The sequence below is a fragment of the Glycine soja genome, chromosome 5, assembly GCF_004193775.1.
Source record: "Glycine soja cultivar W05 chromosome 5, ASM419377v2, whole genome shotgun sequence".
Lineage (NCBI taxonomy): Eukaryota > Viridiplantae > Streptophyta > Magnoliopsida > Fabales > Fabaceae > Glycine > Glycine soja.
Window position 1 is genome coordinate 6,747,524 of NC_041006.1, and position 23,653 is coordinate 6,771,176.

General features: G+C 34.1%; 1 protein-coding gene and 1 pseudogene across 1 annotated transcript; one reads left to right on the plus strand and one right to left on the minus strand.

The window, feature by feature from the left end:
• Window positions 1-15,459: 15,459 nt before the first annotated feature.
• LOC114411078 (serine/threonine-protein phosphatase 7 long form homolog) lies at window positions 15,460-16,078 on the minus strand. The gene is made up of 2 exons (XM_028374842.1): window positions 15,905-16,078; window positions 15,460-15,819 (listed from the first exon to the last, which is right to left on the minus strand). The coding sequence occupies exons 1-2, from the start codon at window positions 15,983-15,985 to the stop codon at window positions 15,460-15,462; spliced, it is 441 nt and encodes a 146-aa protein (XP_028230643.1). The 5' UTR covers window positions 15,986-16,078.
• Window positions 16,079-19,050: 2,972 nt separating this feature from the next.
• Window positions 19,051-23,238, plus strand: LOC114412232 (annotated as a pseudogene).
• Window positions 23,239-23,653: the final 415 nt, after the last annotated feature.

A 23,653-nucleotide genomic window follows, 5' to 3' on the forward strand; every position in this document is an offset into this window, starting at 1 on the left:
GTAGACCTGTTATTGATTTGTGATCTTTTGTACTAGCTTAATAAGCCAAACAATGTCAGGTTTAAAGTACTTTATTGGAACCCAAAAGAATTTGAGGTAGTAATATGAAAATGGTTTGTTTTACCGGTATTATTTTGTAATAGAACAAAAATTTTAGGTACTAAAATGAAAAAAATTCATTTTACAGTTACTTTTGATGTTGAAAAAATAAATTTAAGGTAGTAAAATGAAGATTTCTTATTTTGTAGTTTCCATTATTTAAGTGCAACTATTTCAGTTTCTTTTTTTTTTTGTCCTGTTGTTTTCATTCATTGAACACTTGAGTGTGTTACTGTCTACTTCAGCATTTGTGGCAGTTTCTACTTAGCAAAAGAGATATCAATATATTGATAAATGAGAATTGTTTAATATAAGCCACGTGGTCCCAAAAGGCCTAAAGTAGTAGTTAATATGTCCATTGTCTGGAACAAATACACAAAAGGTGCAATAAATTATGCACATGGTTTCAATAAAGTAAAAAACAAAGCAAGCAAGATTCTCACACCCTAATACAAAAGTATTTCACATTGTCTTATTTTTGTCCATTTATACCTTTAATTGATGCCCCTGGCTTGGTCTAAGTGTTAGTAAGTCCAATTCCCAGCTCAATGTTCTTATCAACAATTGGTAGTTGACAACCTTTAAGTTTTTTGCTTGTTGTTGGTGCCTTACGTTTAGGAACAAATTTTTGTACTTTTTCATTGACAGCAGTGTTGTGCCCATAATGCCCCTACAAAATTGAAATTTTTGAAAAATTAATGCAGTGAGTACAAAATTAATGCAATTAGTATCGTTGTGTCCTATTTGTAGGTTTGGTCTGCTGATTTTGTTGAGGACCAACAACTTTTCTTACAAACTGTTGCACACATTTCCCCTACAAAATTAAATTACCAAATTAATCTATATGAAGTGTCATGTGGTTTGTTGAGCATTTGTGAAAACTTTACCTTATTGTTTGTGTTTGAACATTTGATTTGTGTGATGTCCTTCTTTTGATGTTAAGTCTAAACTCCTACATGTGCCCCGTCATTTCCACCCAGAACAACATTCATTTGCTTAGCCTGAACTCCAACAGATGTACCTTCTTTTTCAGCCTCAACAATATTGACTTGCTGAGTCTAACCTCTAGTAGGTGCACCCTCATTTCCACCCTGAGCTACTCCTTCAATGCCAACCTCTGCTACTCCTCTAGTGCCACCCTCAACTACATTGATTAGTCTAGACTGAACTCTAGCAACTGCACCTTGAGTTGCACCCTCAACTACACCTTCAGCAGCTTCACTATGTTCCTCATTTTGTTCTTCAGGTACTACTAGAGGTGGCAATGGACACCTCCTCGTATTATGACACGTTCCTCGACATTTGTTGCATGTATATGGAATTAGGTCCCTTCTTAGTCTAGTCCTGTTAGGGTCCTCATCAGGCTTTCTCCTTCTTAATTTTTTGGTCTACCAGGACCCTTTTTGTATTTTGGTGGTTGAATCTCATCAAACTCTGTAGTAGGCCACATATCCATATCATTAATTGATGTCACCTTATGGCCATAACAAACACCATATATTTCCCTTGAATAATAATTATTCACATAATCCACAAACTTAAATTTTCTAAATTGTATGGCAGCCACTGCATGTCTGCAAGGCATGCCAACCAATCCCCAGAAGTTACATGAACAATTATGTTTGTTTATATCAATAATAAATTTCTCACCAGAATACAAATGAGTGACTTTGAAATCTCCATCTCCTCCCCAAGTAGCTACCTAATTCCCAGACTTTTCAACCTTCCAGCCCAACCTTTTCAAGGAATTAGGCATCACCTCACCTTTGTAATTTTTCAATTTCTCTCTAAGGGTTGCAAACCTATTCATGAGGTACATTCTAATCCACTCACACATGGTTATGATAGGCTTATCCCTAACTACTAGTAATGTACTGTTAAAGTACTCACTAAGGTTGTTCATCAAAATATCACACTTTGGGTAATGTGAGCATGCATACTTACACCATGTTTTCCTCTCCAGGTTATACAACAAATGATATGCAACTTTGTTGATGTCCTTAACCTGCTACATTTTTTTGTTTCCACAAATGTTCATAAGTAGCTTTAACAACCCCCATCATCAGATCTTTCAGCATTATCCCACCACCAAATTTTTTCTTAAAATTGTTGTAAAGATGTCGCGGGCAGAACCTGTGCTCTATCAGGGTTGGGAATTCCAAAACAACTTGTTGTAATCCCTGCACATGAAGTAACTCATGAAAATAATCCAAAAAATGTTAGCAACATAATAAAGTACAATCCTAGTGTATAGTTTTTTTACCTTTTGTTGATCACTAATGAACACTCATTTGTTGATTTCAACATCACCAATATCCTCGAACAATAAATTCAGAAACCATCCCCATATTTCCTTGGTCTCTGTTTCTACAACAGCAAAAGCAATAAGCATGTACTAGTCATTGGGATCTCTATCAACAACAATCATCAGTTGTCCTCCAAACTTTGATTTCAGATGACATTTGTCTACACCAATCAAGGGTCTGCATGCCTTTTTGAAAGTAGTTTTTGGACCTTCTAAGCACATGTAGAAACTATCAAATCTTGGTAGCACTTCAATGGATGGTTTCTCCACCCGAATCAGGCATGAATTGTTTGAGCATCTATCCTTCAGTTCAACAGCATATGACCAGAGTTGGGAATACTGTTTGATAAAATCACCATCAACAGTCTGTTTTGCTAGTTGTTTGGTCCTCTATGCCTTGGACAATGCAATTCCAGTTGAGTAGTTAGCCCTTATATCACAAATTATGTCCTTTATAGACATGTCTACATATGTTGCCTTCATCTTGTTGACTAAGACTTTAGCCACCCAGGTAGACTTAGCACTTGTATTATTGAAAACCCTCACAGATGTGTGTTTAAGCTGTAAGGTATTAAGCCTATATGTGTCAGTCTGACCTACCTTACTGACATATACCAAATACTCAGTGCAATGCTTACACCTTGCTCTTGCTCGTCTCTTATCATTGAAATCAAACCTAATTTCTCTCCCATTTAAAACATTATATTCCAGTATAACTTCTTTGAACTATTTCAAAGAAGCAAACTCCAATCCCAACTTCCATTTAAATTCCTTACAAAGAAACACAATGTTGAGTCTTTTATACTTTTTCTTGAATACATCTTCATTTGAATCATCACTACACGACTATTCATAGCATACCCATCTTCAATATCATTTTCAGGCAAACTGGGTGACACCAAAAAACTGCCACTAACATTCAAAAAATTATGGTCAGCCCTCTTACCCCTACCGGCATGCTTGTTACCTTCACCAGTACCCTTGTTACCCCTAGCAATAGACTTTTACCCCTACCAGTAGGCTTTTTACCTCCACCAGCAACCTTCTTGCCATCAACATCTTTATTCACCTGCTTGAAATATGCATTACTCTGCACTTCACTTGGTAAGTTTAAGTTTTCCTCTTGGCTGAAGTAATCATCAGATACAATTAATTCAACAAGTACATATTGACTGTTAGGTATGTCATCATCTTTATGAATAAAAACATTGGCACAAGTATCATCACTTGAATCACCTTTCTCCTTCAGATTACACACTTTTTTTTAAGCCGACCTCTTTATTCATTTATTTTTCATTCTACCAATTTCTAGAATAGGTAAATCAAAATCATCATCCTTTCCAATTGTCTTTTCCTCTTCAGAGTCATCTAACTGTACATCCTTTAGTGATTCATCACTACTGTATCAAAAAAAATTTCATCCACAACCCCCTCATTACCACCAGCACATTCCACAAAACAACTCCACCTAACAACTATTAGTCATCGCATAATTAGACAACTCCAATGCATGACTGTCCATGGTCATCTCCTTATACTCACCATCACTTCCTTTCCACCATAGCCTCATTGGTTGATCACCATATTAAAAGTCTTCTTTTAAAATCCCAATTGCTTCAAAGAATGAACACTTGTCAACATCTATATCAATGACACTTACAAAATTGCTAGTCCCAACATATTGCATCACAGGGTCTCTTTGAAAGAAACCACCGTGATGCAATTTTAATTTGAAACTCATGCCTGCAACACATATAGAAATAATGATTTAACTCCAAATAATTTAAGCGCAAAAGGATGTTTTAACAATGTTTTAAACACACACACACACACACACACACACACACACACACACATATATATATATATATATATCAATGTTAATTCTACGAATTGTACCCATTTTTGCCATTAACTGCTTTTAATTTACTGTCAACCATTAATATGACCCTAATCGAACACTAATCAAACCTAACCGAACCTAGTTAAACCATAAATCAATCCTAAACAAAACTCAAAATCATTTGATACTCAAACCTTCATAAAACCCAAAAAAACCCAAATACAAATTTAAATTTTTTTGACTTCACAAAATAGGGATCACTGCAACGAAGTCATAGGAGAAAAAAAGACCATTAACAAAGGGAAAACAAATAAACAAAACAAAAAAATCACAGTACCTGCTATAGTTTGAAGATGACTCTTCTCTCATTTTCGAAGATAACAAGGACCACTAACAAAGGGAATGCGATGACTCGTACACATCAATGAAGATGAAGTCATGTTTGTGAAGAAAGCCACTAAGAAAGGGACCACTAAGATGAAGTCACTACCTTGATAACACTCGCAATCAGCTATTGAAGAAAGTGATTATCATTGTCGAAAAGATGAAGTCACGTTTGCGAGAAATCAACGTTTTTCAAAGACTAATGATTTTTTTTAAAATTTTATTAATGTATATAATAATATTATTTTTTTAATTAAAAAAACAAAAAATAATGACGTATATTTTTTTATTCTATCTTATTTTAAAATAACATTGTAATTTATACTTGGAGACCAAACTAAAAAGCATAATCAAATCCACACGAGAAAAATATTTAAATAGGTAACTATTTTTGAATAATAAAATCTGAAGCGTATATTTTTTTCTCTTTTTTTTGTGCATATTCAATTTTTTATTGTGTTATTACTATGAATTATCTATTAATTTTGTTAATTATTAATTTATGTCAACAAATCTGTCATCTTTAAAAATATTTATCTTTTTAATTATATTATTTTATACATAAAATTAGAATTCAAAATCTTATTTAAGATAATCAACTTCAATATCTATTCTTAAGCTGAATAATCTCAAGTTTGAGATATGTCAATTCAAAACCAAAATTCCAATACTACCGGATCAATGAATTGTTGATTGTATGTTTGGTATCATTTTAAATATAAGTAAATCTATATGTTATTAACATTTACCGAAGCAAAGCAAAACAAAACAAAACCCACACTTCCTAAATTGAATTGTAGGCATTCCACTTCTTACGCTGGGGGAATAGGACAAAGCAGAGTGGCGTTTACGAATTTTGGTGAAACATGTGATTGATTGTTCTCAAGTTCAAAGCTTCTTTCCAAATTCAGGATTAGCAATACAGAGCCAAAACGAATTCAACGTGTCAGTGAAATTGTGGACCACATCGATACGGTTCCTAGAACCGTTATCGTTAGCTTCTACAGTTGTTGATATGACAGGGTAGCTGAGTGATTGATTGCGCATTTGTTCATAGCTTTGAGGTTATATGTGGCAAATTTTTCAATATGGGTTCCTTTTCGAAACTAATTTTCGATATGAGGCTCTTTTGAAACTATTTTTTATATGGGACTGTTTTTTTACGTAAAAATCATGCAAATCACAAAAGCTATTGGTGAGTTTGGCCAAGTTTTGACACGTGGCATTGGTCTCGCCAGTGTTATTGACGATTTCAACATGAAGAGATTCACCAGTTTGTCTGTCAGTTTCAAAATGCAGGGACTCGCCAGTTTCAGCATGCAGGGACTCACCCAGCAGAAGCTTTAATTGGAACCTGCTGCTTTCTCTGCAATTCTCAGAAACGAGATCACCTGGCTCAACTCGCCAGTCAAACTGGCGAGTCCAATGTGCAGTGCTTTCTTCTGCTGCAACTCTGTTTCTTCCTGCAACCGCCTGCAACCCTCGGAACTCCCCTACCTCAACTCGCCAGTCAAACTGACGAGTCCCTGCATGCTGAAATTGCCAGTGACATTAGCAAGACCAGTGCCACGTGTCAAAGCTTGGCCAAACTCGCCAATGACTTCTGCGATTTGCATGGTTTTTACGTAAAAAATAGCCCCATAGTCCCATATCGGGAATTAGTTTCGAAAAGGAGCCCATGTTGAGAAATTTGCCAATTATGTATTCTTTACATGTTTGCCGTTAATATGCCCTAATTTTACCTAAACATGAGATAATTTCCACTCTCTAAATTAATTATAATTATCTAAGAGCAATATTGTTTTGTCTTTAAAATAGTTTATTTATAACTTATTTAGACTTATTATTATACGACAAATATTAGTGTATAAAAATAGCTAAATATATGTTAAGTTGTTTTTATCTTATTCCAATAAATTTCTAAACTAACTTATAACTTATATGAAAATTCAATTATAATTTTCTTTAATTGGGTGTTCTTAACTAAATTAACTTATAAGCTCTATGGATTCATAAGTTAATTTGATTGAATTGAAAGTTATTGTAAAAATTATTATTAAGTTGATTGATACATATAAAATGATATAAAAATGATATATATATATATATATATATATATATATATATATATATATATATATCATTTTTAATATTTGAATTTATTTCTAATAAGTTATTATCTTAAAAATTAAGGCAAGAATTTTTAAATTTTATATTATAAATAAATGAAAAAATTTGATAATTTTATATTATAAAGATTAGTTGTGGATTCAATCAAAGATGGATATTATCGTTGCGTGGGTGTAAAAGATGTAAAGGATAAAATGTGACATCACTAAGAAGTAAGAATAACAAGATAGCAAGAGTTTCTAAATTGAAGAAAAAAAAAGGTTTAGCCTTGTTGAATACTATATGCTTATATTTTAAAGAGTTGAGTGTGAAATCACAACTTCACAAGATACAAATCACCACTCACGTTTAGTCTTGTTAAGTATCACATATCATGTTTAGTCATCTAGCGTGACCATTCACATCTGCGTGACCAGTCTCAGTTAACTTCAAGCATGTCTACGAATGAATTTTCTTTGTTGGAGTCATAAAACATCAGGATAAGAATGAAATTGATCCGGATGGAATAGTCAATCCTTTTCCTATATAACTAGTTCACTAAAACAAGGAACTAATTTTATCTCAATTAATATTTTTTTAATTTATTCATGAATTAATATAAAAGACAACTCAATTAATAAATAAACAAAACAGATATGATTAACCATTGAAGTGCCAAACAATCCAATGAATTTAATGGCTTATGTACAGCTAATGTAAGAATTTTTACGCAATTAATTAATATAAAATGATTATTTATACAACTTTTAACATAATTATTTTAATGAATAAGCTATAAATCATTATTATAAGACTAAGATCTTTCATCAAATATTTCTTAATTTTTGCGCATTAACTTTAGGCAAATGCTAACTAAAGACACTTTAAGAAATTCAAAATACTTAATTTCCAATGCATTCTAAATTTGAATCCTAATAAAGTATTTTTATCTTGATTTTGTTAACCAATGCTTTTATATCAATGGTTAACAAGACTTTTACTTTAAATATTTAAAAATTTTACTTTTTTATTATAATTATTGTGTAAGAGAAAAAATCCAAAATAATTATTATTTTAACTTTTTAATATAACATCAATTATTTTTTTTCCACTTATATTTATTATAATCTTAATATTAGACAACAAAATTTATAAATAATTGAAGAGGAGACATTCACTTATTCATGAGTAGTTACTCTTTATTCTTATTATTTATTTTTTAAAAATTTAATAATTAAAATTAATTATTTATTATAATCATTAGATTTTAACAAAAGATAAGGAGGATTCCTCCCATGAATTAATTCTCCAAATTGAACCAAACAAAGTTCAAATTACTATATAAGTGGCAATTTAGAAAATCCAAACAAGGTCCAAGTCCCTTTATTTGCATATAGGCCGGTTTCCAAATCCCACTTATTATTATTATAACATCCCTCGTCCCATTGGACCCTAAAAACAAACACAAACTGCGGCAAATTTCTTGCATGGGGTTACTTTTAGAAACATTTTCTTGAAATGAGTTTGTTTCTAAAGTAATTTATGCATGGTGCTCTTTTTTACGTAGAGCACATGCAAATCGCAGGAGGCAATGGCGCGTTCCGTCTCGACGCGCCACCTGGCAGTGGTGTCGCCAGCTTCAATGGCATTTTGCAGGCTTGGACACGCCAGTTTGACTGGCGAGTTGAGGGTAGGGGACTGTTGTCCTCAGACTACGTGCAGCAGCGTTGCAGGAGGGAGGGACAACTTTTTTGCAGTGGAAAGTGCCAGTACTACTGGCGATTTGCGCTGCAGTTGGGAGTAGCCAGTAGCACTGGCGATTTGAGCTTGAAGTAGCCATTCCCAATGGCGATTTGAGCTCCTTTATAAACCACAACTCGCCCATTTCATGTGCGTTTCTTGAAAATTACTGAGAGCTTATATCTTTATAAAGGTGCAAATCCATATTTTATGTGCCTTTTCTAAAAAATAGTGAGTTTCAAATAGTTTATTATCCTATTTTGTGTTCAATCCTAAAAACGTTGTTGAAGGCAGGTTTAAGGTACAACTTTAAGGTATAAAAGTTCAAATGTGTATTGCATGAATGTTATTTTATGAAGTAATTTTTTGATGCCGGAAAAAAGTATGAATGTGAAATGTTTATTATAATTTTTTGTAATTAAGTTGTATTTTTTTGAGTTAAATTTGTGAGGGTTAAAATAAAAGTTTGTTTTAAAAAACAATTATATCATCATATTTATTTGAAGAAAATATGTTGAGTAAAAAAATTGTTTTGAATATGAAGTTTATAGTTATTTTATAATTATATTAAGTTGGTGTTGGTGTTTATGTTGTATTAGTGTCTTAAAAATTTATGAGTGTTCTTTGAAGTGTGTTTATGTTGGTATTTTTTTAAGATGAAGTTATAGTATTTTTTTAATTAGATTAGGTTCATTTGTTGGTGTGTTAAAAATTTATATGCGTTGAAGTTGAAAGTGTTATTTATTTTAATATATTTGTAGTAATAATTTTGTAATTACCTATTTTTATTTTGAAGTTATTATTGTGAAGATTAACTATTTATATGTCCACCTAATTGAGATATTGTACAAATGATTGATGCTATTGATATTTAGACACTTACAAATTACTGACACCATAACAATACGTTTAAATTTTTGTTATATTTTTTTCGTCAAATCATTTAACGAAAGACACCATAATAACTTATTTGATGATGCTTTGTTGTTTCTCGTATCATATTTATTTTAATATATTTGTAGTAATTTTATAATTACCTATTTTCATTTTGAAGTTATTATTGTTAAGATTAATTATTTATATTATTAACTTCGTTCATGAATTTTTTTATTTTGTCTTTAAAATTACTATGTTAAAATTATTCATTTTTTTAAGTGTGTCCCATGAAATTTATTTCAAGTTAATTAAATTATTTTAAAAGACAAATAGAATGTGAAATTCCAATAAAGGAACCTTTTGTGATTAGATTTTATTAGTTTAGATTTAAAGTTTTATAAAATTGTTTGTGTTATTTAAGTGTGTTGATGTGGAATTTATTTAAATTTAATAATTTTGATTACATCTTCATTAGTTAAAAATTATTACATTGAAATCGTTCATTTTTTTTAAAGTGTCTTAATGTGAAATTGATTTGACGTTATTTTTTTTTAAATAAAGTTTTATTTTGAAGTTCCAGTAATGACTTTTTGTGATACCCATTTTATAATTTATTTGACGTGTTAAAATATTGTTTTTGTAGGTACACGATGAATTCGGTTATAACAGTGTTGTATTTCAATGGAAGGGTATATGAAGATAATGATGGTGTAATATTTGAAGGCAGTAAAAAAGCAATTCAGATTAAACGTGGAATTAGTTTCAATGCTTTGAAGAAAAAAATTAGAGATAAGGTAAAGTTACAAAATAATGAAATTATTTCTGCTATCAGCTGTAGATTTTTAGTGTCAGGAAAATATATTGCCTTGCAAATTTGTGATGACGAAGACGTCGAGACGATGCTGGAAAGTTTTAAACAACAACAAGAAATGTCAGTTCTAGAATTGTACATAGAAAAGGATGTGACTGGTGGTTCAATATTTCATTCTGCAAATTCCCTTACATCATGTGGAAATTATGTATCTAACGATGATACACAACCGCCAACAAATATGAGCAATTTAAATCTTGACGAAGATGATGATCATGATGATGATGATTATCTTGCGTCTAACTCATACGTTGAAGAGTCTTTAGACGAAGATGACAGTGTTAACGGTATATCTGATACAGACGATGAAGTCACCAACATTCCTCAACCAGTAAGAATTGTTCACCTAGCAGAAGGTATAATTTGCTGAATTAAAAAATTAGACAATACATTTATTATTTGATGTCAATTGAATTTAATGCTAAATAAGCATTATTTGAATTTCAATGCTTTGAACTGTTAGGTGCACAACGAATTGAAAATCCATTTTGGAATGATGCTTTACATTATAACAATATCAACTGGAGTTATCCTGATGAGGAGGACATTTGTGGTTTAGAGATGCCGTCGACCTTTAATGTTGGCCAAGAATTATATGTCGGCATGGAATTTGATAGTAAAGATGCGGTCAAAAATGCACTCAAACAATATGTTATGAAGGTGCATCAAAGTTTCAAAGTTGTTGAAAGCAAATCGAACAAGTATGTGGTTTGTTGCTTGAATAAACATGCAGAGTGTCCTTGCCCTTTCTATATAAGGGCAATTTTATCCAAAAAAACAGATACGTGGAAAGTCACACAATGGGGTGGACCACACACATGTCTGAATATGACCATGACAGGAGATCACGAGAAACTTGATTCAGATTTAATTGCCACTTGTGTAGTAGGTACGTATTTTATGTTCATATTATGTTCATTTTTTGTTAATTGTCATTTAAATTTTGTTATGTTATTGACAGACATGGTCAGAGAAGATCCATCAATAAAAATTTCTTTGATTCAAGAGAGGATTAATAGTGAATTTGCGTACAAGGTGTCGTACAAAAAAGCGTGGTTGGCGAAACAGAAAGCCATTGCAATTGAATATGGCGATTGGGATGAGTCCTATGCGAAACTTTCGTCGTGGCTAACACACATGCAAAATCATTCTCCTGGATCATATTTTCAAGTACTACATGACGATTTTAGCGTTGGGAATACGGTTAGTCGCGAACACCGTCAGTTTCATAGAGTTTTTTGGACTTTTGGCCAATGTAAAGAGGCTTTCAAGTACTGTAAGCCAATCATACAAGTTGACGGCACACATTTGTACGGCAAATACCGTGGGACCCTCTTAATGGCCACATCACAAGATGGAAATGGTGGTGTCCTTCCTCTAGCATTCGCGATGGTTAAAGGTGAGACATTTACAGCGTGGTCATGGTTTTTGGCACACTTGCGTGAACACGTCACAGATAAAAATGGTATTTGTCTGATATCTGATCGACACGCGAGTATAAAGTCCGCTGTCACTAACGAAGCACTAGGTTGGCAACCTCCCCACGGTTATCATGTCTACTGCGTGCGTCACATAGCAAGCAACTTCAATCGGAAATTCAATAATGCAAAACAAAAGAAATGTTGAAGAAATTGGGTAAGATTTCATATTTGATGGTCCCGTTTATTTACCTTTCATATATACTTATCCACGTTATTCATAACTAATTTTATGCAGCCTACACTCCTTGCAAGCACATTTTTTATCAAAATTTAGAAAAATTTTCGTGAACTGAGTCCAGCCATAGCAACATGGATTGATCGCATTTCAAAGGAAAAATGGACGATGGCTTATGATAGAGAAGGACGTTGATATGGCCACATGACAACCAACCTCTCAGAATGTATCAACAAGGTTTTGAAAGATTGTCGCAATATTCCCATAACAGCATTGGTCAAATCAACGTACAGTAGGTGTCGAAAGTACTTTGTTGAGCGTGGCCGCCAAGCGCAGAGACAGTTAAATGAAGGGCTAGTATATTGTTCAAAGCTTGTTAAAGAACTTAGAAAAAATCAAGAACAAGCTTGTTCACACATCGTTCGCGTGTATGACATCCACTCCACAAGGTTTGAAGTAGAGGAGACCTTCAATCCTATTACGCAACGTGGCGGACAAAAATGGGCAATTAACTTGAATGGTCATTATTGTCAATGCGGAAGGTATTCTGCGCTTCACTATCCATGTTCACATATTATTGCAGCTTGTGGTTACGTGAGCCTGAACTACTACCAATATATAAATGTTGTTTATACAAATGAGCACATCTTAAAAGCTTACTCCCCACAATGGTGGCCTCTTGGGAATGAAGTGGCTATTCCTCCTTCTAATGATGCATGGACACTTATCCCTGACCCAACTACAATTCGTGCGAAAGGTCGTCCAAAATCAACAAGGATAAGGAATAAGATGGATTGGGTCGAACCATCTGACCACCGACAAAAATGCAGTAGATGTGGAGCCGAAGGGCATAATAGGCGTCGCTGTCCAATGCAATCTGAGCGTGGGAGTTGTTCAAATAATTGATTTATGTATATTAGTCGAGTGACTTGTATTTGTTTAAGTTGTCTTCAATGTATTGAATTTCTGGGGTTGAATCAATTTGTGGGGTTCTATGAATTCATTAGTTAAAAACATTACTTATTTTTGTTTGTGTACATTAACTATTTGTGGGGATCCATGAATTCATTAGTTAAAACCCTAACCCAAACACCTAAACCCTAACCCCAAGTCCTAGGAAACATCCCTAATCCCTAAAACCTAACCCTAATACATAAAACCTCACCCTAAAACCTTATCGTAATCCATAAAACCTAAACCCTAACACCTAACCCTAAAACCTATCCCTAATCCCTAAACCCTTACCCTAATCCATAAAACATAAACCCTAACACCTAACCCTAAACCCTTACACTAATCCATAAAGCCTAACCCTAAAACCTTACACTAATCCATAAAGCCTAACCCTAAAACCTAACCCTAAAACCTATCCCTAATGCATACAGCCTAACCCTAATCCATAAACCCTTACCCTAATCCATAAAACCTACACCCTAACACCTAACCCTAAACCCTTACCCTAATCCATAAAGCCTAACCCCAAAACCTAACCCTAATCCATAAACCTTACCCTAAATCATATCCCTAATGCATACAGCCTAACCCTAATCCATAAAACCTAAACCCTAACACCTAACCCTAATCCATAAACCCTTACCCTAATCCATAAAACCTAACCCTAAAACCTATCCCTAATCCATAAAACCTAACCCTAAAACCTATCCCTACTCCCTAAACCCTTACACTAATCCATAAAGCCTAACCCTAAAACCTTACACTAATCCATAAAGCCTAACCCTAAAACCAAACCCTAATCCATAAACCTTACCCTAAAACCTATCCCTAATGCATACAGCCTAACCCTAATCCATAAACCCTTACCCTAACACCTAACCATAAACACTTACCCTAATCCATAAAACCTATCCCTAATCCATATAACCTAGCCCTAATCCATAAAGCATAAACCCTAATCCATAAAACCTAACCATAAAACCTATCCCTAGTCCCTAAAACCTAGCCCTAATCCATAAAGCCTACCCCTAATCCATAAACACTTACCCTAATCCATAAAACCTAACCATAAAACCTATCCCTAATCCCTAAAACCTAGCCTTAATCCATAAAGCCTACCCCTAATCCATAAACACTTACCCTAATCCATAAAGCCTAACCCTAAAACCTAACCCTAATCCATAAACCCTTACCCTAATCCATAAAACCTAAACCCTTACCCTAATCCATAAAACCTAAACCCTAACACCTAACCCTAATCCATAAAACCTTACCCTAATCCATAAAGCCTACCCCTAATCCATAAAGCCTGACCCTAATACATAAAACATAACCCTAATCAATAAAACCTAACCCTAAAACCTATCCCTAATGCATAAAGCCTAATCCTAATCCATAAAGCCTACCCCTAATCAATAAGCCCTAACCCTAATCCATAAAACCTCACCCTAAAACCTAACCATAATCCATAAAACCTAGCCCTAACGTAAACTTTGTTTTATTATTTGTAAACTTAGTTTATTATTATAGTTTGATGCGCCACATAAAAATTATTTGTAAACTTAGTTTACTATAGTTTGATGCGCCACATAAAAATTATTTGTAAACTTATTATAGTTTATTATTTGTAAACTTAGTTTATTATTTCGTTTGTCTACTTTAGTTTTATTTCTAAACTTAGTTTATTATTATACTTTGATGCGCCACATAAACTCTATACATTAGTAAGGCATAATAAATCAGATGCGATAGAATAATTGTCAAAATCAAATGTCTTACAAACAACAACAAAATTACACAAATACATCAAATTTAGTCATTATGGTGTCCGTAATGTCGTGAGGATGTGCCACATGGTCGATCCTATCTTCGCGCTTGACGATCAGGATTTCTTCTGCCGCCGCGTTGTCTCCCCGCTTCTGCTTGCTCAACCTCTGCAGAAAACTCCTGACGCAAATCAACACCTAATAAATCGCCTATATCAGGTATTGCTCCGGGTACATTCCATTGCGGAGCAAATGGGGTGTTAGGTGTTGCCGTGGGGGCATCGTGCTGTTGTGAAGGAGTCATAGTGGGCCATGAAAAATGAGGTTGTGTTTCCGCAACACCACCGAACGAATGTGAGGTCTCAGAAGTATCAGTATGATGACCTGCAAAAGGATACTGATACATCTGTGAAGGATATTCGAAAAATGTTGCTGGCGTGTAACACATTCCATGACCACGCTCCATCATTTGATGGGAATATTGTTCCGCTTCAACAGGCTCCCTTCGTCTGCCTATGCCCCGAGTTTCAACACTTGACTGAAGAATGTGAAACTCTTGTGCTGGGAATTCACGCTCTGATGCTGGACCATGTGACACTGGCTCAGTGATTCTCTCTTGCTCTTCAGATATAATCGCTAACTTATCCACGTAAGGCACGAGATCATCAACTGTCCATGTGTTCCTCCCTTGTGGTGACACCATATATTGTAAAGTCTCCACAACTTCACCCTGCAATTATTAGCGTCAAGAAATTAATGCTCATGCTTAATAAATTAATTAGAAGTTAAACATTGAAAAATAGATAAATATCAATGCAGCTGTGTTTGCATTGTTTAGGTCGACAAACATCTTTGTTTAACGCCTAAACCACACCATGTAGTCCGAGTTAAAACCCAGTAAGCCCTCCTGTCGAGGATAAACATCGACCCTAAACTCAACTGCATTGTTCCACTGACTAATGATTGGAGCCAACAGGTGGAACCAATTCTCATCTTGTTTGCCTTTGAGCGTTAAGCCATGGAGATTCTGCGGTTGCGAAGGAAACCCGGGAATAGGTTGTTGCAATCCAAATTGTCGTAAAACTCTATCGGGTTGGTGCCACTCAATAACATGGAAACAAATCAGTGGCACCACCGCAAACCAGGCTACACTTCCAACCACACAAATTGGAGGCAACGCTGCCATCACAGTTGTTGTGTATGGCTCCCAGACAAACTGCATATAACAACACACTTGTCAATTTCCAGTAAAACATAACATATTAAGATTTCATTTAACCATTACATTACGATGTTCTTACCTCATGTCGTTTCATCAGATCCAATTTGCGACGGAAAAGTCTAAGATCATCATTACCAATATGTTGATTTCCACGTCGCATCCACCTACAATAAAAATGAAATCATCATTGTCAACATGTTCCATCATTAAATATTTTTAATTCAAATCTAATTTTTTAAATGACAAACATGTGTCCGAGTGGTTTATTTTCTATGACGGGAGGCGTCCTCTTTGGAGTTAAAGTCGTGCATCGTTCCCATGCCCACATTTGGATTAAGATGCACATACCTCCGATTGATTTAACTTTGTAATTGGTGGCACTGCACATCTCTCTATATAAATACACAAGCACAACAGGTCCCCACGCATACGTGCTGCACTGTTCAAAGTCACGTCAAAATTGTAGGTACCTTAAAGAAACTCTGCTACTACTTTTGTTAACAAAGAGGACACCTCCTATGAATCGAAGGATCCACGCACGGGTAAACCTTTGTAATTGTTCAACGTTACCCTCATCAATATTTATGTGAGAAAAATGGTGAGCCAGCCAACTTAATTTGACGACACTACCTTCAAGTTCGCCTTCCTGTGGTCTGACTCCTAATAATTCTTCACATAAGTCGGCCCAATCAAGATTTGTTGAACCAATTAGTGGTGCCCCGTCAGTACGAAGACCTAATAAAATTGACACATCTTGAAGAGTAATGGTAGCCTCTCCGCATCTCAGGTGAAACGTGTGGGTTTCGGGCCTCCATCTTTCAATGAACGCGCTAATTAAGGCCGCATTTATCTTTAGGTATCCCATCTTAATTATCCAATAAAACCCACATTGCCGAAGCAGAGGAAGAATTTCTTCTGGTATTTGTTCTTCACCTTGATACGTCGGCACTGCTCGTCTGATGTGTAGTTTTCTGTCTGCTTCCCCATTCCAAACATGTTCTGAAACATGTTTGGGTTGCATCCACAAAACGTCACCCTCAATTGGACCAGACCTTGTTTGTATACTTGATGCGCATGATGACGAAGATGCCATTGATCCTACACAATAAAATATAATACAATAAAATTAATAATAAAAATTACACATAGTCTCCAAATTTCAAATAAATAACAAATAATATTTTTCATATTTCAAATTTCAAATATTTCAATAACAAAATATTTCAAATACGTTAAACTATTCTAATTTTAACATATTATATGAAACTCATAATAACTACAACTTACGTAATATAAAAAATGTAATTGTTATCTAATTTAAAATTAAATTTATAATTTATAGTATCTAAAACTATTCCTAATTTTTCGTATAAAATATTTAAACTAAATGTAACGTAGCATATAAAAAATTTAAACTAAACTTAATCTAAAATTAATAAGTTACGGAACCTAAAAGTATTTTTAATCTACTATATAATTTTTTTTAATTAAACCTAGTCTACCATATAAAAATTAAAACTATTTATAATTTATCATATTAAATATTTAAACTAATTCTAATCTAAAATTAATAACTTATGGAACATAAAATTATTTTTAATGTATTATATAAAATTTAAAGTAAAATTAATCTAAAATTAATAAGTTACGAAACGTCAAACTATTCTTAATCTACTATATAAATTTTTTTAACTAAACCTAACTTACCATATCAAAATTTAAAGTATTCCTAATCTATCATATAAAATTAATAACTTACATTTCCTAAAACTAAAACTATTCCTAATCTACCATATAAAAAATTTAAATTAATTTTAATCTACTATATAAAATTAAGAACTCAAACTAATGATATTAACAAATAAAACTAATAATATTAACAAATCAACTAAATCTAATGTTTCTTATAACACAAAGAATAACATACTAAAACTAAATCTATAAATTAAATTAAATTTATCATTTTTAACTAAAACTAACTTAAGATAAAAAAACTAATAACACATATTAATAAAATTATAATTATCAATTCTAACTAAAACTAACTTAAGATAAAAAAAAACTAATAACACATATTAAATTATCAAATTAAATTAAATTTATCATTTCTAACTAAAACTAACTTAAGATAAATAAACTAATAACACATATTAATAAAACTATAATTATGAAATTAAATTTAATTTATCATCTCTAACTAAAACTAACTTAAGATGAAAAAGCTAATAACACATATTAATAAAATTATAACTATCAATTCTAACTAAAACTAACTTAAGATAAAAAAAACTAATAACACATATTAATAAAATTATAATTATCAATTCTAACTAAAACTAACTTAAGATAAAAATACTACTAACACATATTACATTATCAAATTAAATTAAATTTATCATTTCTAACTAAAACTAACTTAAGATAAATAAACTAATAACACATATTAATAAAACTATAATTATGAAATTAAATTTAATTCATCATCTCTAACTAAAACTAACTTAAGATGAAAAAGCTAATAACACATATTAATAAAATTATAACTATCAATTCTAACTAAAACTAACTTAAGATAAAAAAAAAAACTAATAACACATATTAATAAAATTATAATTATCAATTCTAACTAAAACTAACTTAAGATAAAAATACTACTAACACATATTAATAAAACTATAATTATCATCAGAATACAAATAAAATAAAAAAATAATTAAACAAACTTACAAATGAAGAAGTTTGCTCAAACACAAACACCACAGCAACAATCCTTCTTCGTTTTTGCTCAAACACAGCACCAACAAGCTTCTCTTTTCTATTTTTTTTTCTCGCGTGAATGGTCTACGGGGGAGGGGGGATTTAAGCAGCTCAAGCAACGCAAATCGCTGCTGGTGCTGGCGCTTTTGGCCAACCAAAACGCCATTGAAGCTGGCGGCATCCTACAGCGTTGCAGACTGCAACCCTCTTGGAAACAGCCTCTGCTGCTTGCACCCTAGGAACTCTGCACCCTCAACTCGCCAGTTTGACCGGCGAATTCAAGCTCTTGCAAAACGCCATTAAAGCTGGCGACACCACTGCCAGGTGGCGTGTCGAGACGGAACGCGCCATTGCCTCCTGCGATTTGCATGTGCTCTACGTAAAAAAGAGCACCATACAGAAATTACTTTACAAACATACCCATTTCGAAAAAATGTCTCTAAAGTAACCCCATGCAGCAAATTTGCCCACAAAGTGCACAGTGTCCCCACCCTCCTTTTCTCTCGTCTCATTCCAACAAAACCAAACCTCAAAACAGCAGCAACCAACAAAGTCACAATAGTAACACCCACCCGCCGCAAACTGAACAAAAACGAAACCAGATACAATCACATAATAGCAGAACACTCTTCATAGTTCATAGTACATAGTTATTCTCACACCAAAACCACGCAACAATTAAACAAAAAGCAGTGTCACTTCTTTGGTGTGTTAATGCACCACCACAAGCCCGAGCTTCACATCGGAAAAGAGAACCCCACCTCTCTTCTGATGAGAACGCCACTTCAACCCCACTTCAACCAAACGCAAACCCATTTCTCAATTAAGGTTTCACCCTCCTCACCCCATCCACCGCTACCAAACTCACCAAACACTCCGTGCCACCATGAACGCTTCTCCAACAAGAGATTAATACCCATCATGACTTTCCCTCTGTTTCCGACACCCTTTGGCGCAAAGTTTCCAACTTCGAAGCTCCTCCCGCGTTTCCGCTTCCTCCTCTTCCTTCCCCTCCCCTCCCTCTACCTCCTCTTTTCAAAGCCTAGTCCCTTAGATTTCTTCTCCGTCATCGCTTTCTCAGCAGTACTCTTCACTTCCCTCAATTTCGCGCTATCTTTCTTCACTCGATTGTTCCCCACCAAATTCTCATCATCATCCTCTTCTCCTCACCCTGTTGTATGGTCTATTGGGTCGAATCCGAAGCAAGTAAAGAACACAAATTGGGGGTGTTGGGTGCAAGTTTACAGCAAATGGGACGTGTACGAGGGTGAATTTCAAAAAGGGAAGTGCTGGGGGAGTGGGGTTTATCACTATAACATGCACGGGAGGTACGAGGGTGATTGGGTTGATGGAAAGTATGATGGGTATGGTGTTGAGACATGGGCTAGAGGGAGCAGATATAGAGGGCAATATAGAGAGGGTTTGAGGCATGGAATGGGGATATATATAAGTTTTACTGTGGGGATGTGTATGGTGATGAGTGGTCTAATGGGCAGTGTCGTGTCATGGGCTTGGAGTCCACACTTGCATTGATGGCAGCCGCTATGTTGGGGAGTTCAAAAGGGGTGTCAAACATGGACTCGGACAGTACCATTTCAGGTGTGGTTTTTCTTTTCTCAATTTACAATTTGTGTCTGCAGATGCTTTAGTTGTAATGTTGCAAAATCTTAATTTACTTTAGTCCTTTAATGTTACTAGAGAAAGACTGCGTAGTAAATAATGTTTCGCAAAGGAGTTTAATTTCTATGTGTTGGTAGTATAAAAAGTTTGGGTCTTGCTAAACAGTATTTATTCTTTGCGACGTAAAGGGACGTAGTGAAATGAAGGTCTTGTAAAGATAGAGAGGAAAATAACTGATGCGTACAATCTCAAGTATAAGAATGGGATTTAGTCTAGAGGTTTTACAGTAATCAGTTTAGGTTTGGTCTTCTCGTAGTTCAATGCAATGGGACTCTGATTTTCTCGTTGAAACTTGTTGGGCATTTCTGAAACTATGGTTGATGTGGGAACTTTTGAGTTTTTTCTACATCTGATTCAAGCCTGTTTTATTTTCTTTTTAAGAAAGCATTGGTGTTTCTGTGGCAAGAGTTTAGAAATATGTTCATCTGGCTTCTGTAGAAGTTTGTGTCAGAGCATGATTGGATCCAATATGTCAATGCTTAAATTATGACTTCATAAATTTACCCATGTCAGGTCTGTTGATATTCACGTATGCCAGTCATTATGATTCTAGACCCCTTTTTATATAAAGTTTTGGTTGCAAATATGACCATTCACATTGTCAACAACCTGTTTCATTTGTTAGTTGTTACATTCGTACTCTTGTTTTAAAATTTTAGGGAGATATTGATTTGGATTTACTATGCTTCATAACAAGCCAAACAAAAAATGCCAACACTTTGCTGCCCAAACTCACCAAAATTGTATTTCTGTCATCTTTGCTTTTATTCTGGTGTTCAATCAGTTGTTTGTAATATTTACTGTCAGAAGCCAAAGGGGTTAGTCTAGTTTCTTACTAACCACAAGGCAACAATTTAATTGAATGTTCTGTAAATTTTCAACTCATTTTGATCAAAGCTCGGTCTATTTGTAAGCATGTCAGTAAATCAAAGCTTTTCATGCCACATTTATTGTGAACAATTACTAACTTATTGAGGATCTTCTTGAAGACAATAAATTTGCTTTGTTCCTGGTAATATCAAGTATAGTATGTCTCAACCAGTTTTACCTATAATATACATATGCAGCTAAGACACTCAAAAAGTGATTGGAATTGGAATATTGAATCTATTACTTTGTAGCAGTGTAAATGCACTTGAAGTATTTCTCAGTTACTATATCAGTATACAACAATATAACTTTCTGATTCTGTCTATCTTCTTCAACCTTGCATCATTAATAGCTGGAACTCGGTATTGAATTTGATTCACATTTCCAGAACTGTATGATTTCCATATTTTTTAACCACTTCTCATTTTTTAACATGAACCAAAGAACAATCTCATTGGAAGGTGGTACAAGACTGTTATTGTCTTTGTTGCTGTGGGTATTTTAAGATCTCTACGTATATTGAATGCATTACAAAAGAACAATTGTGATGGGAAGGTTTCATTTTTGAACAAATACAAAAAGTATCTCTTTTGAGTGGGTCTTTACAATTATTTTATGTATACTGCAGAAATGGGGACATATATGCTGGTGAATATTTTGCAGACAAGATGCATGGTTTTGGAGTGTATCAATTTCAGAATGGTCATCGGTATGAGGGGGCATGGCATGAAAGAAGAAGACAAGGATAGGGAATGTACACTTTCAGAAATGGGGAAACACAATGTGGTCACTGGCAGAATGGGATTCTTGAAGATCCTAAAAGACATAATAGTCCTACTGGGTCTCCATGTGCTGTAGACCATACCAAGGTTTCTAATGCAGTACAGGTAATAGTACATTTTGCACTTGAGATGGAGTAATATGAAATTATATATATAACAGATACATTGGAAAAGAAAGGGATGAGGGTAGTTATTCTTTATTTTTTATTGGGAGCAAAAGGGCGTTAAAACACAATGATACTAGAAAAGGCAATCATTGAATTACTTTTGTATTTTTTATATGATAAATGCTTTTTATTTTTGGCTCTATATCATGTACCCAGAGACACATTAGAAAATCCGTTTAAGTATATGTTTTGCTGCTTCTTGTAGTTGCTTTCCTTGTTTTTTCCTGGTTGTTATTATCAAGGACCTTCAAATAACAAAATCATGAATAAACCTGAACCTTCCCTAATTTGATCAGAGTTGGCTTTCTGCATAAGCTACGCGGGTCTTGTGGTGGACCTTAAATCACCTTGATTTCATAAGCACTAGATCCTGCAATAATAAATATGAGAAGTCTTTATACTTGGCACTTACTTCTCTCATTCTTAACAGGACGCACATTCTGCTGCTGAAAAAGCTTACAATATGGCAAAGGTGGATGGCGGGGTGAATAAAGTAGTGGCTGTAGCTAATAAAGCAGCAAACACGGCCAGAGTTGCAGCTGTAAAGGCTGTGCAAAATAGGATGCACCATAAGTGATAATAAATGATAATAACCCATTTCCTCAGTGTCATCCTCCATCTTAAGTTTGCAAAATAGGATGCATCATAAGTGATAATAACCCCTTATTAGATATGCGAAAGCAAAGGAAGCAGAATGAATGCAAGGAAGGAGAATCACAAAGATGTGCAAAAAATAATATCTTCTCTGAAGTTTGATTGCCATTTTCTTCTCCTCCCCACTTGAGAAGTGTTTCAAATTTCAATTTCTTGTATCTTGGTACAGCTGCGAGGTGTCAGCTTGGAACCACTTTCTGTCATTGAACTCGATGGCAGATTGTGGAACAAGTAGGTTCCTCACATTTGGTGGCTGCTTTTATGTGTATTAGTAAGAAGAGTAAGAGTAATAGAGTATATAGTTACAATGTGTAAGGCAAAAGTGCCAAAAAGATGGCCAAGTTGCCACAAACGTGTTAGTGTATCTATCCATCTGGGTGCATTTATAAAGTTGCCCACCAATTAGTGCTGTATGTGTTTGGTGAAGAGTTAAAGCTTTGGAAAGCTCAATTTCGTTATCATTTTGATAGAAATTGGATAATAATGACTGAATTTTATAGAAACACTCTACAGGAATTATTCTTTCCAAAACAGAGACAGAATTACAACAATTAGAATTAGAATATTCATTCAAACAAGTAAAGATTTCGAGAGCTTGGTTCTCTCCCTTCCAAGGTCTAAATCACACATCTTCGAGATAACCATAATATGATTCTGTTTTTCCTTCTTATTCTACACATACTGTCTAATTAAAATAATTGTTCCTAATAAACTACTCCTAATAATAGTAACTGTTAACTATTCCTAATAAACTGCTCCTAATAATAGTAATTGTTGTCCTATTAAAACTAATTGCTATTGACAGCACATAACAATTATTTCCCCCCCCCCCCCCTTCTCTTATAAACATTCTTTATAAGAGGTCTAACAATACTCTCCCCCCCCCCCCCCCCCTCAAAAGAATCACCTTGTCCTCAA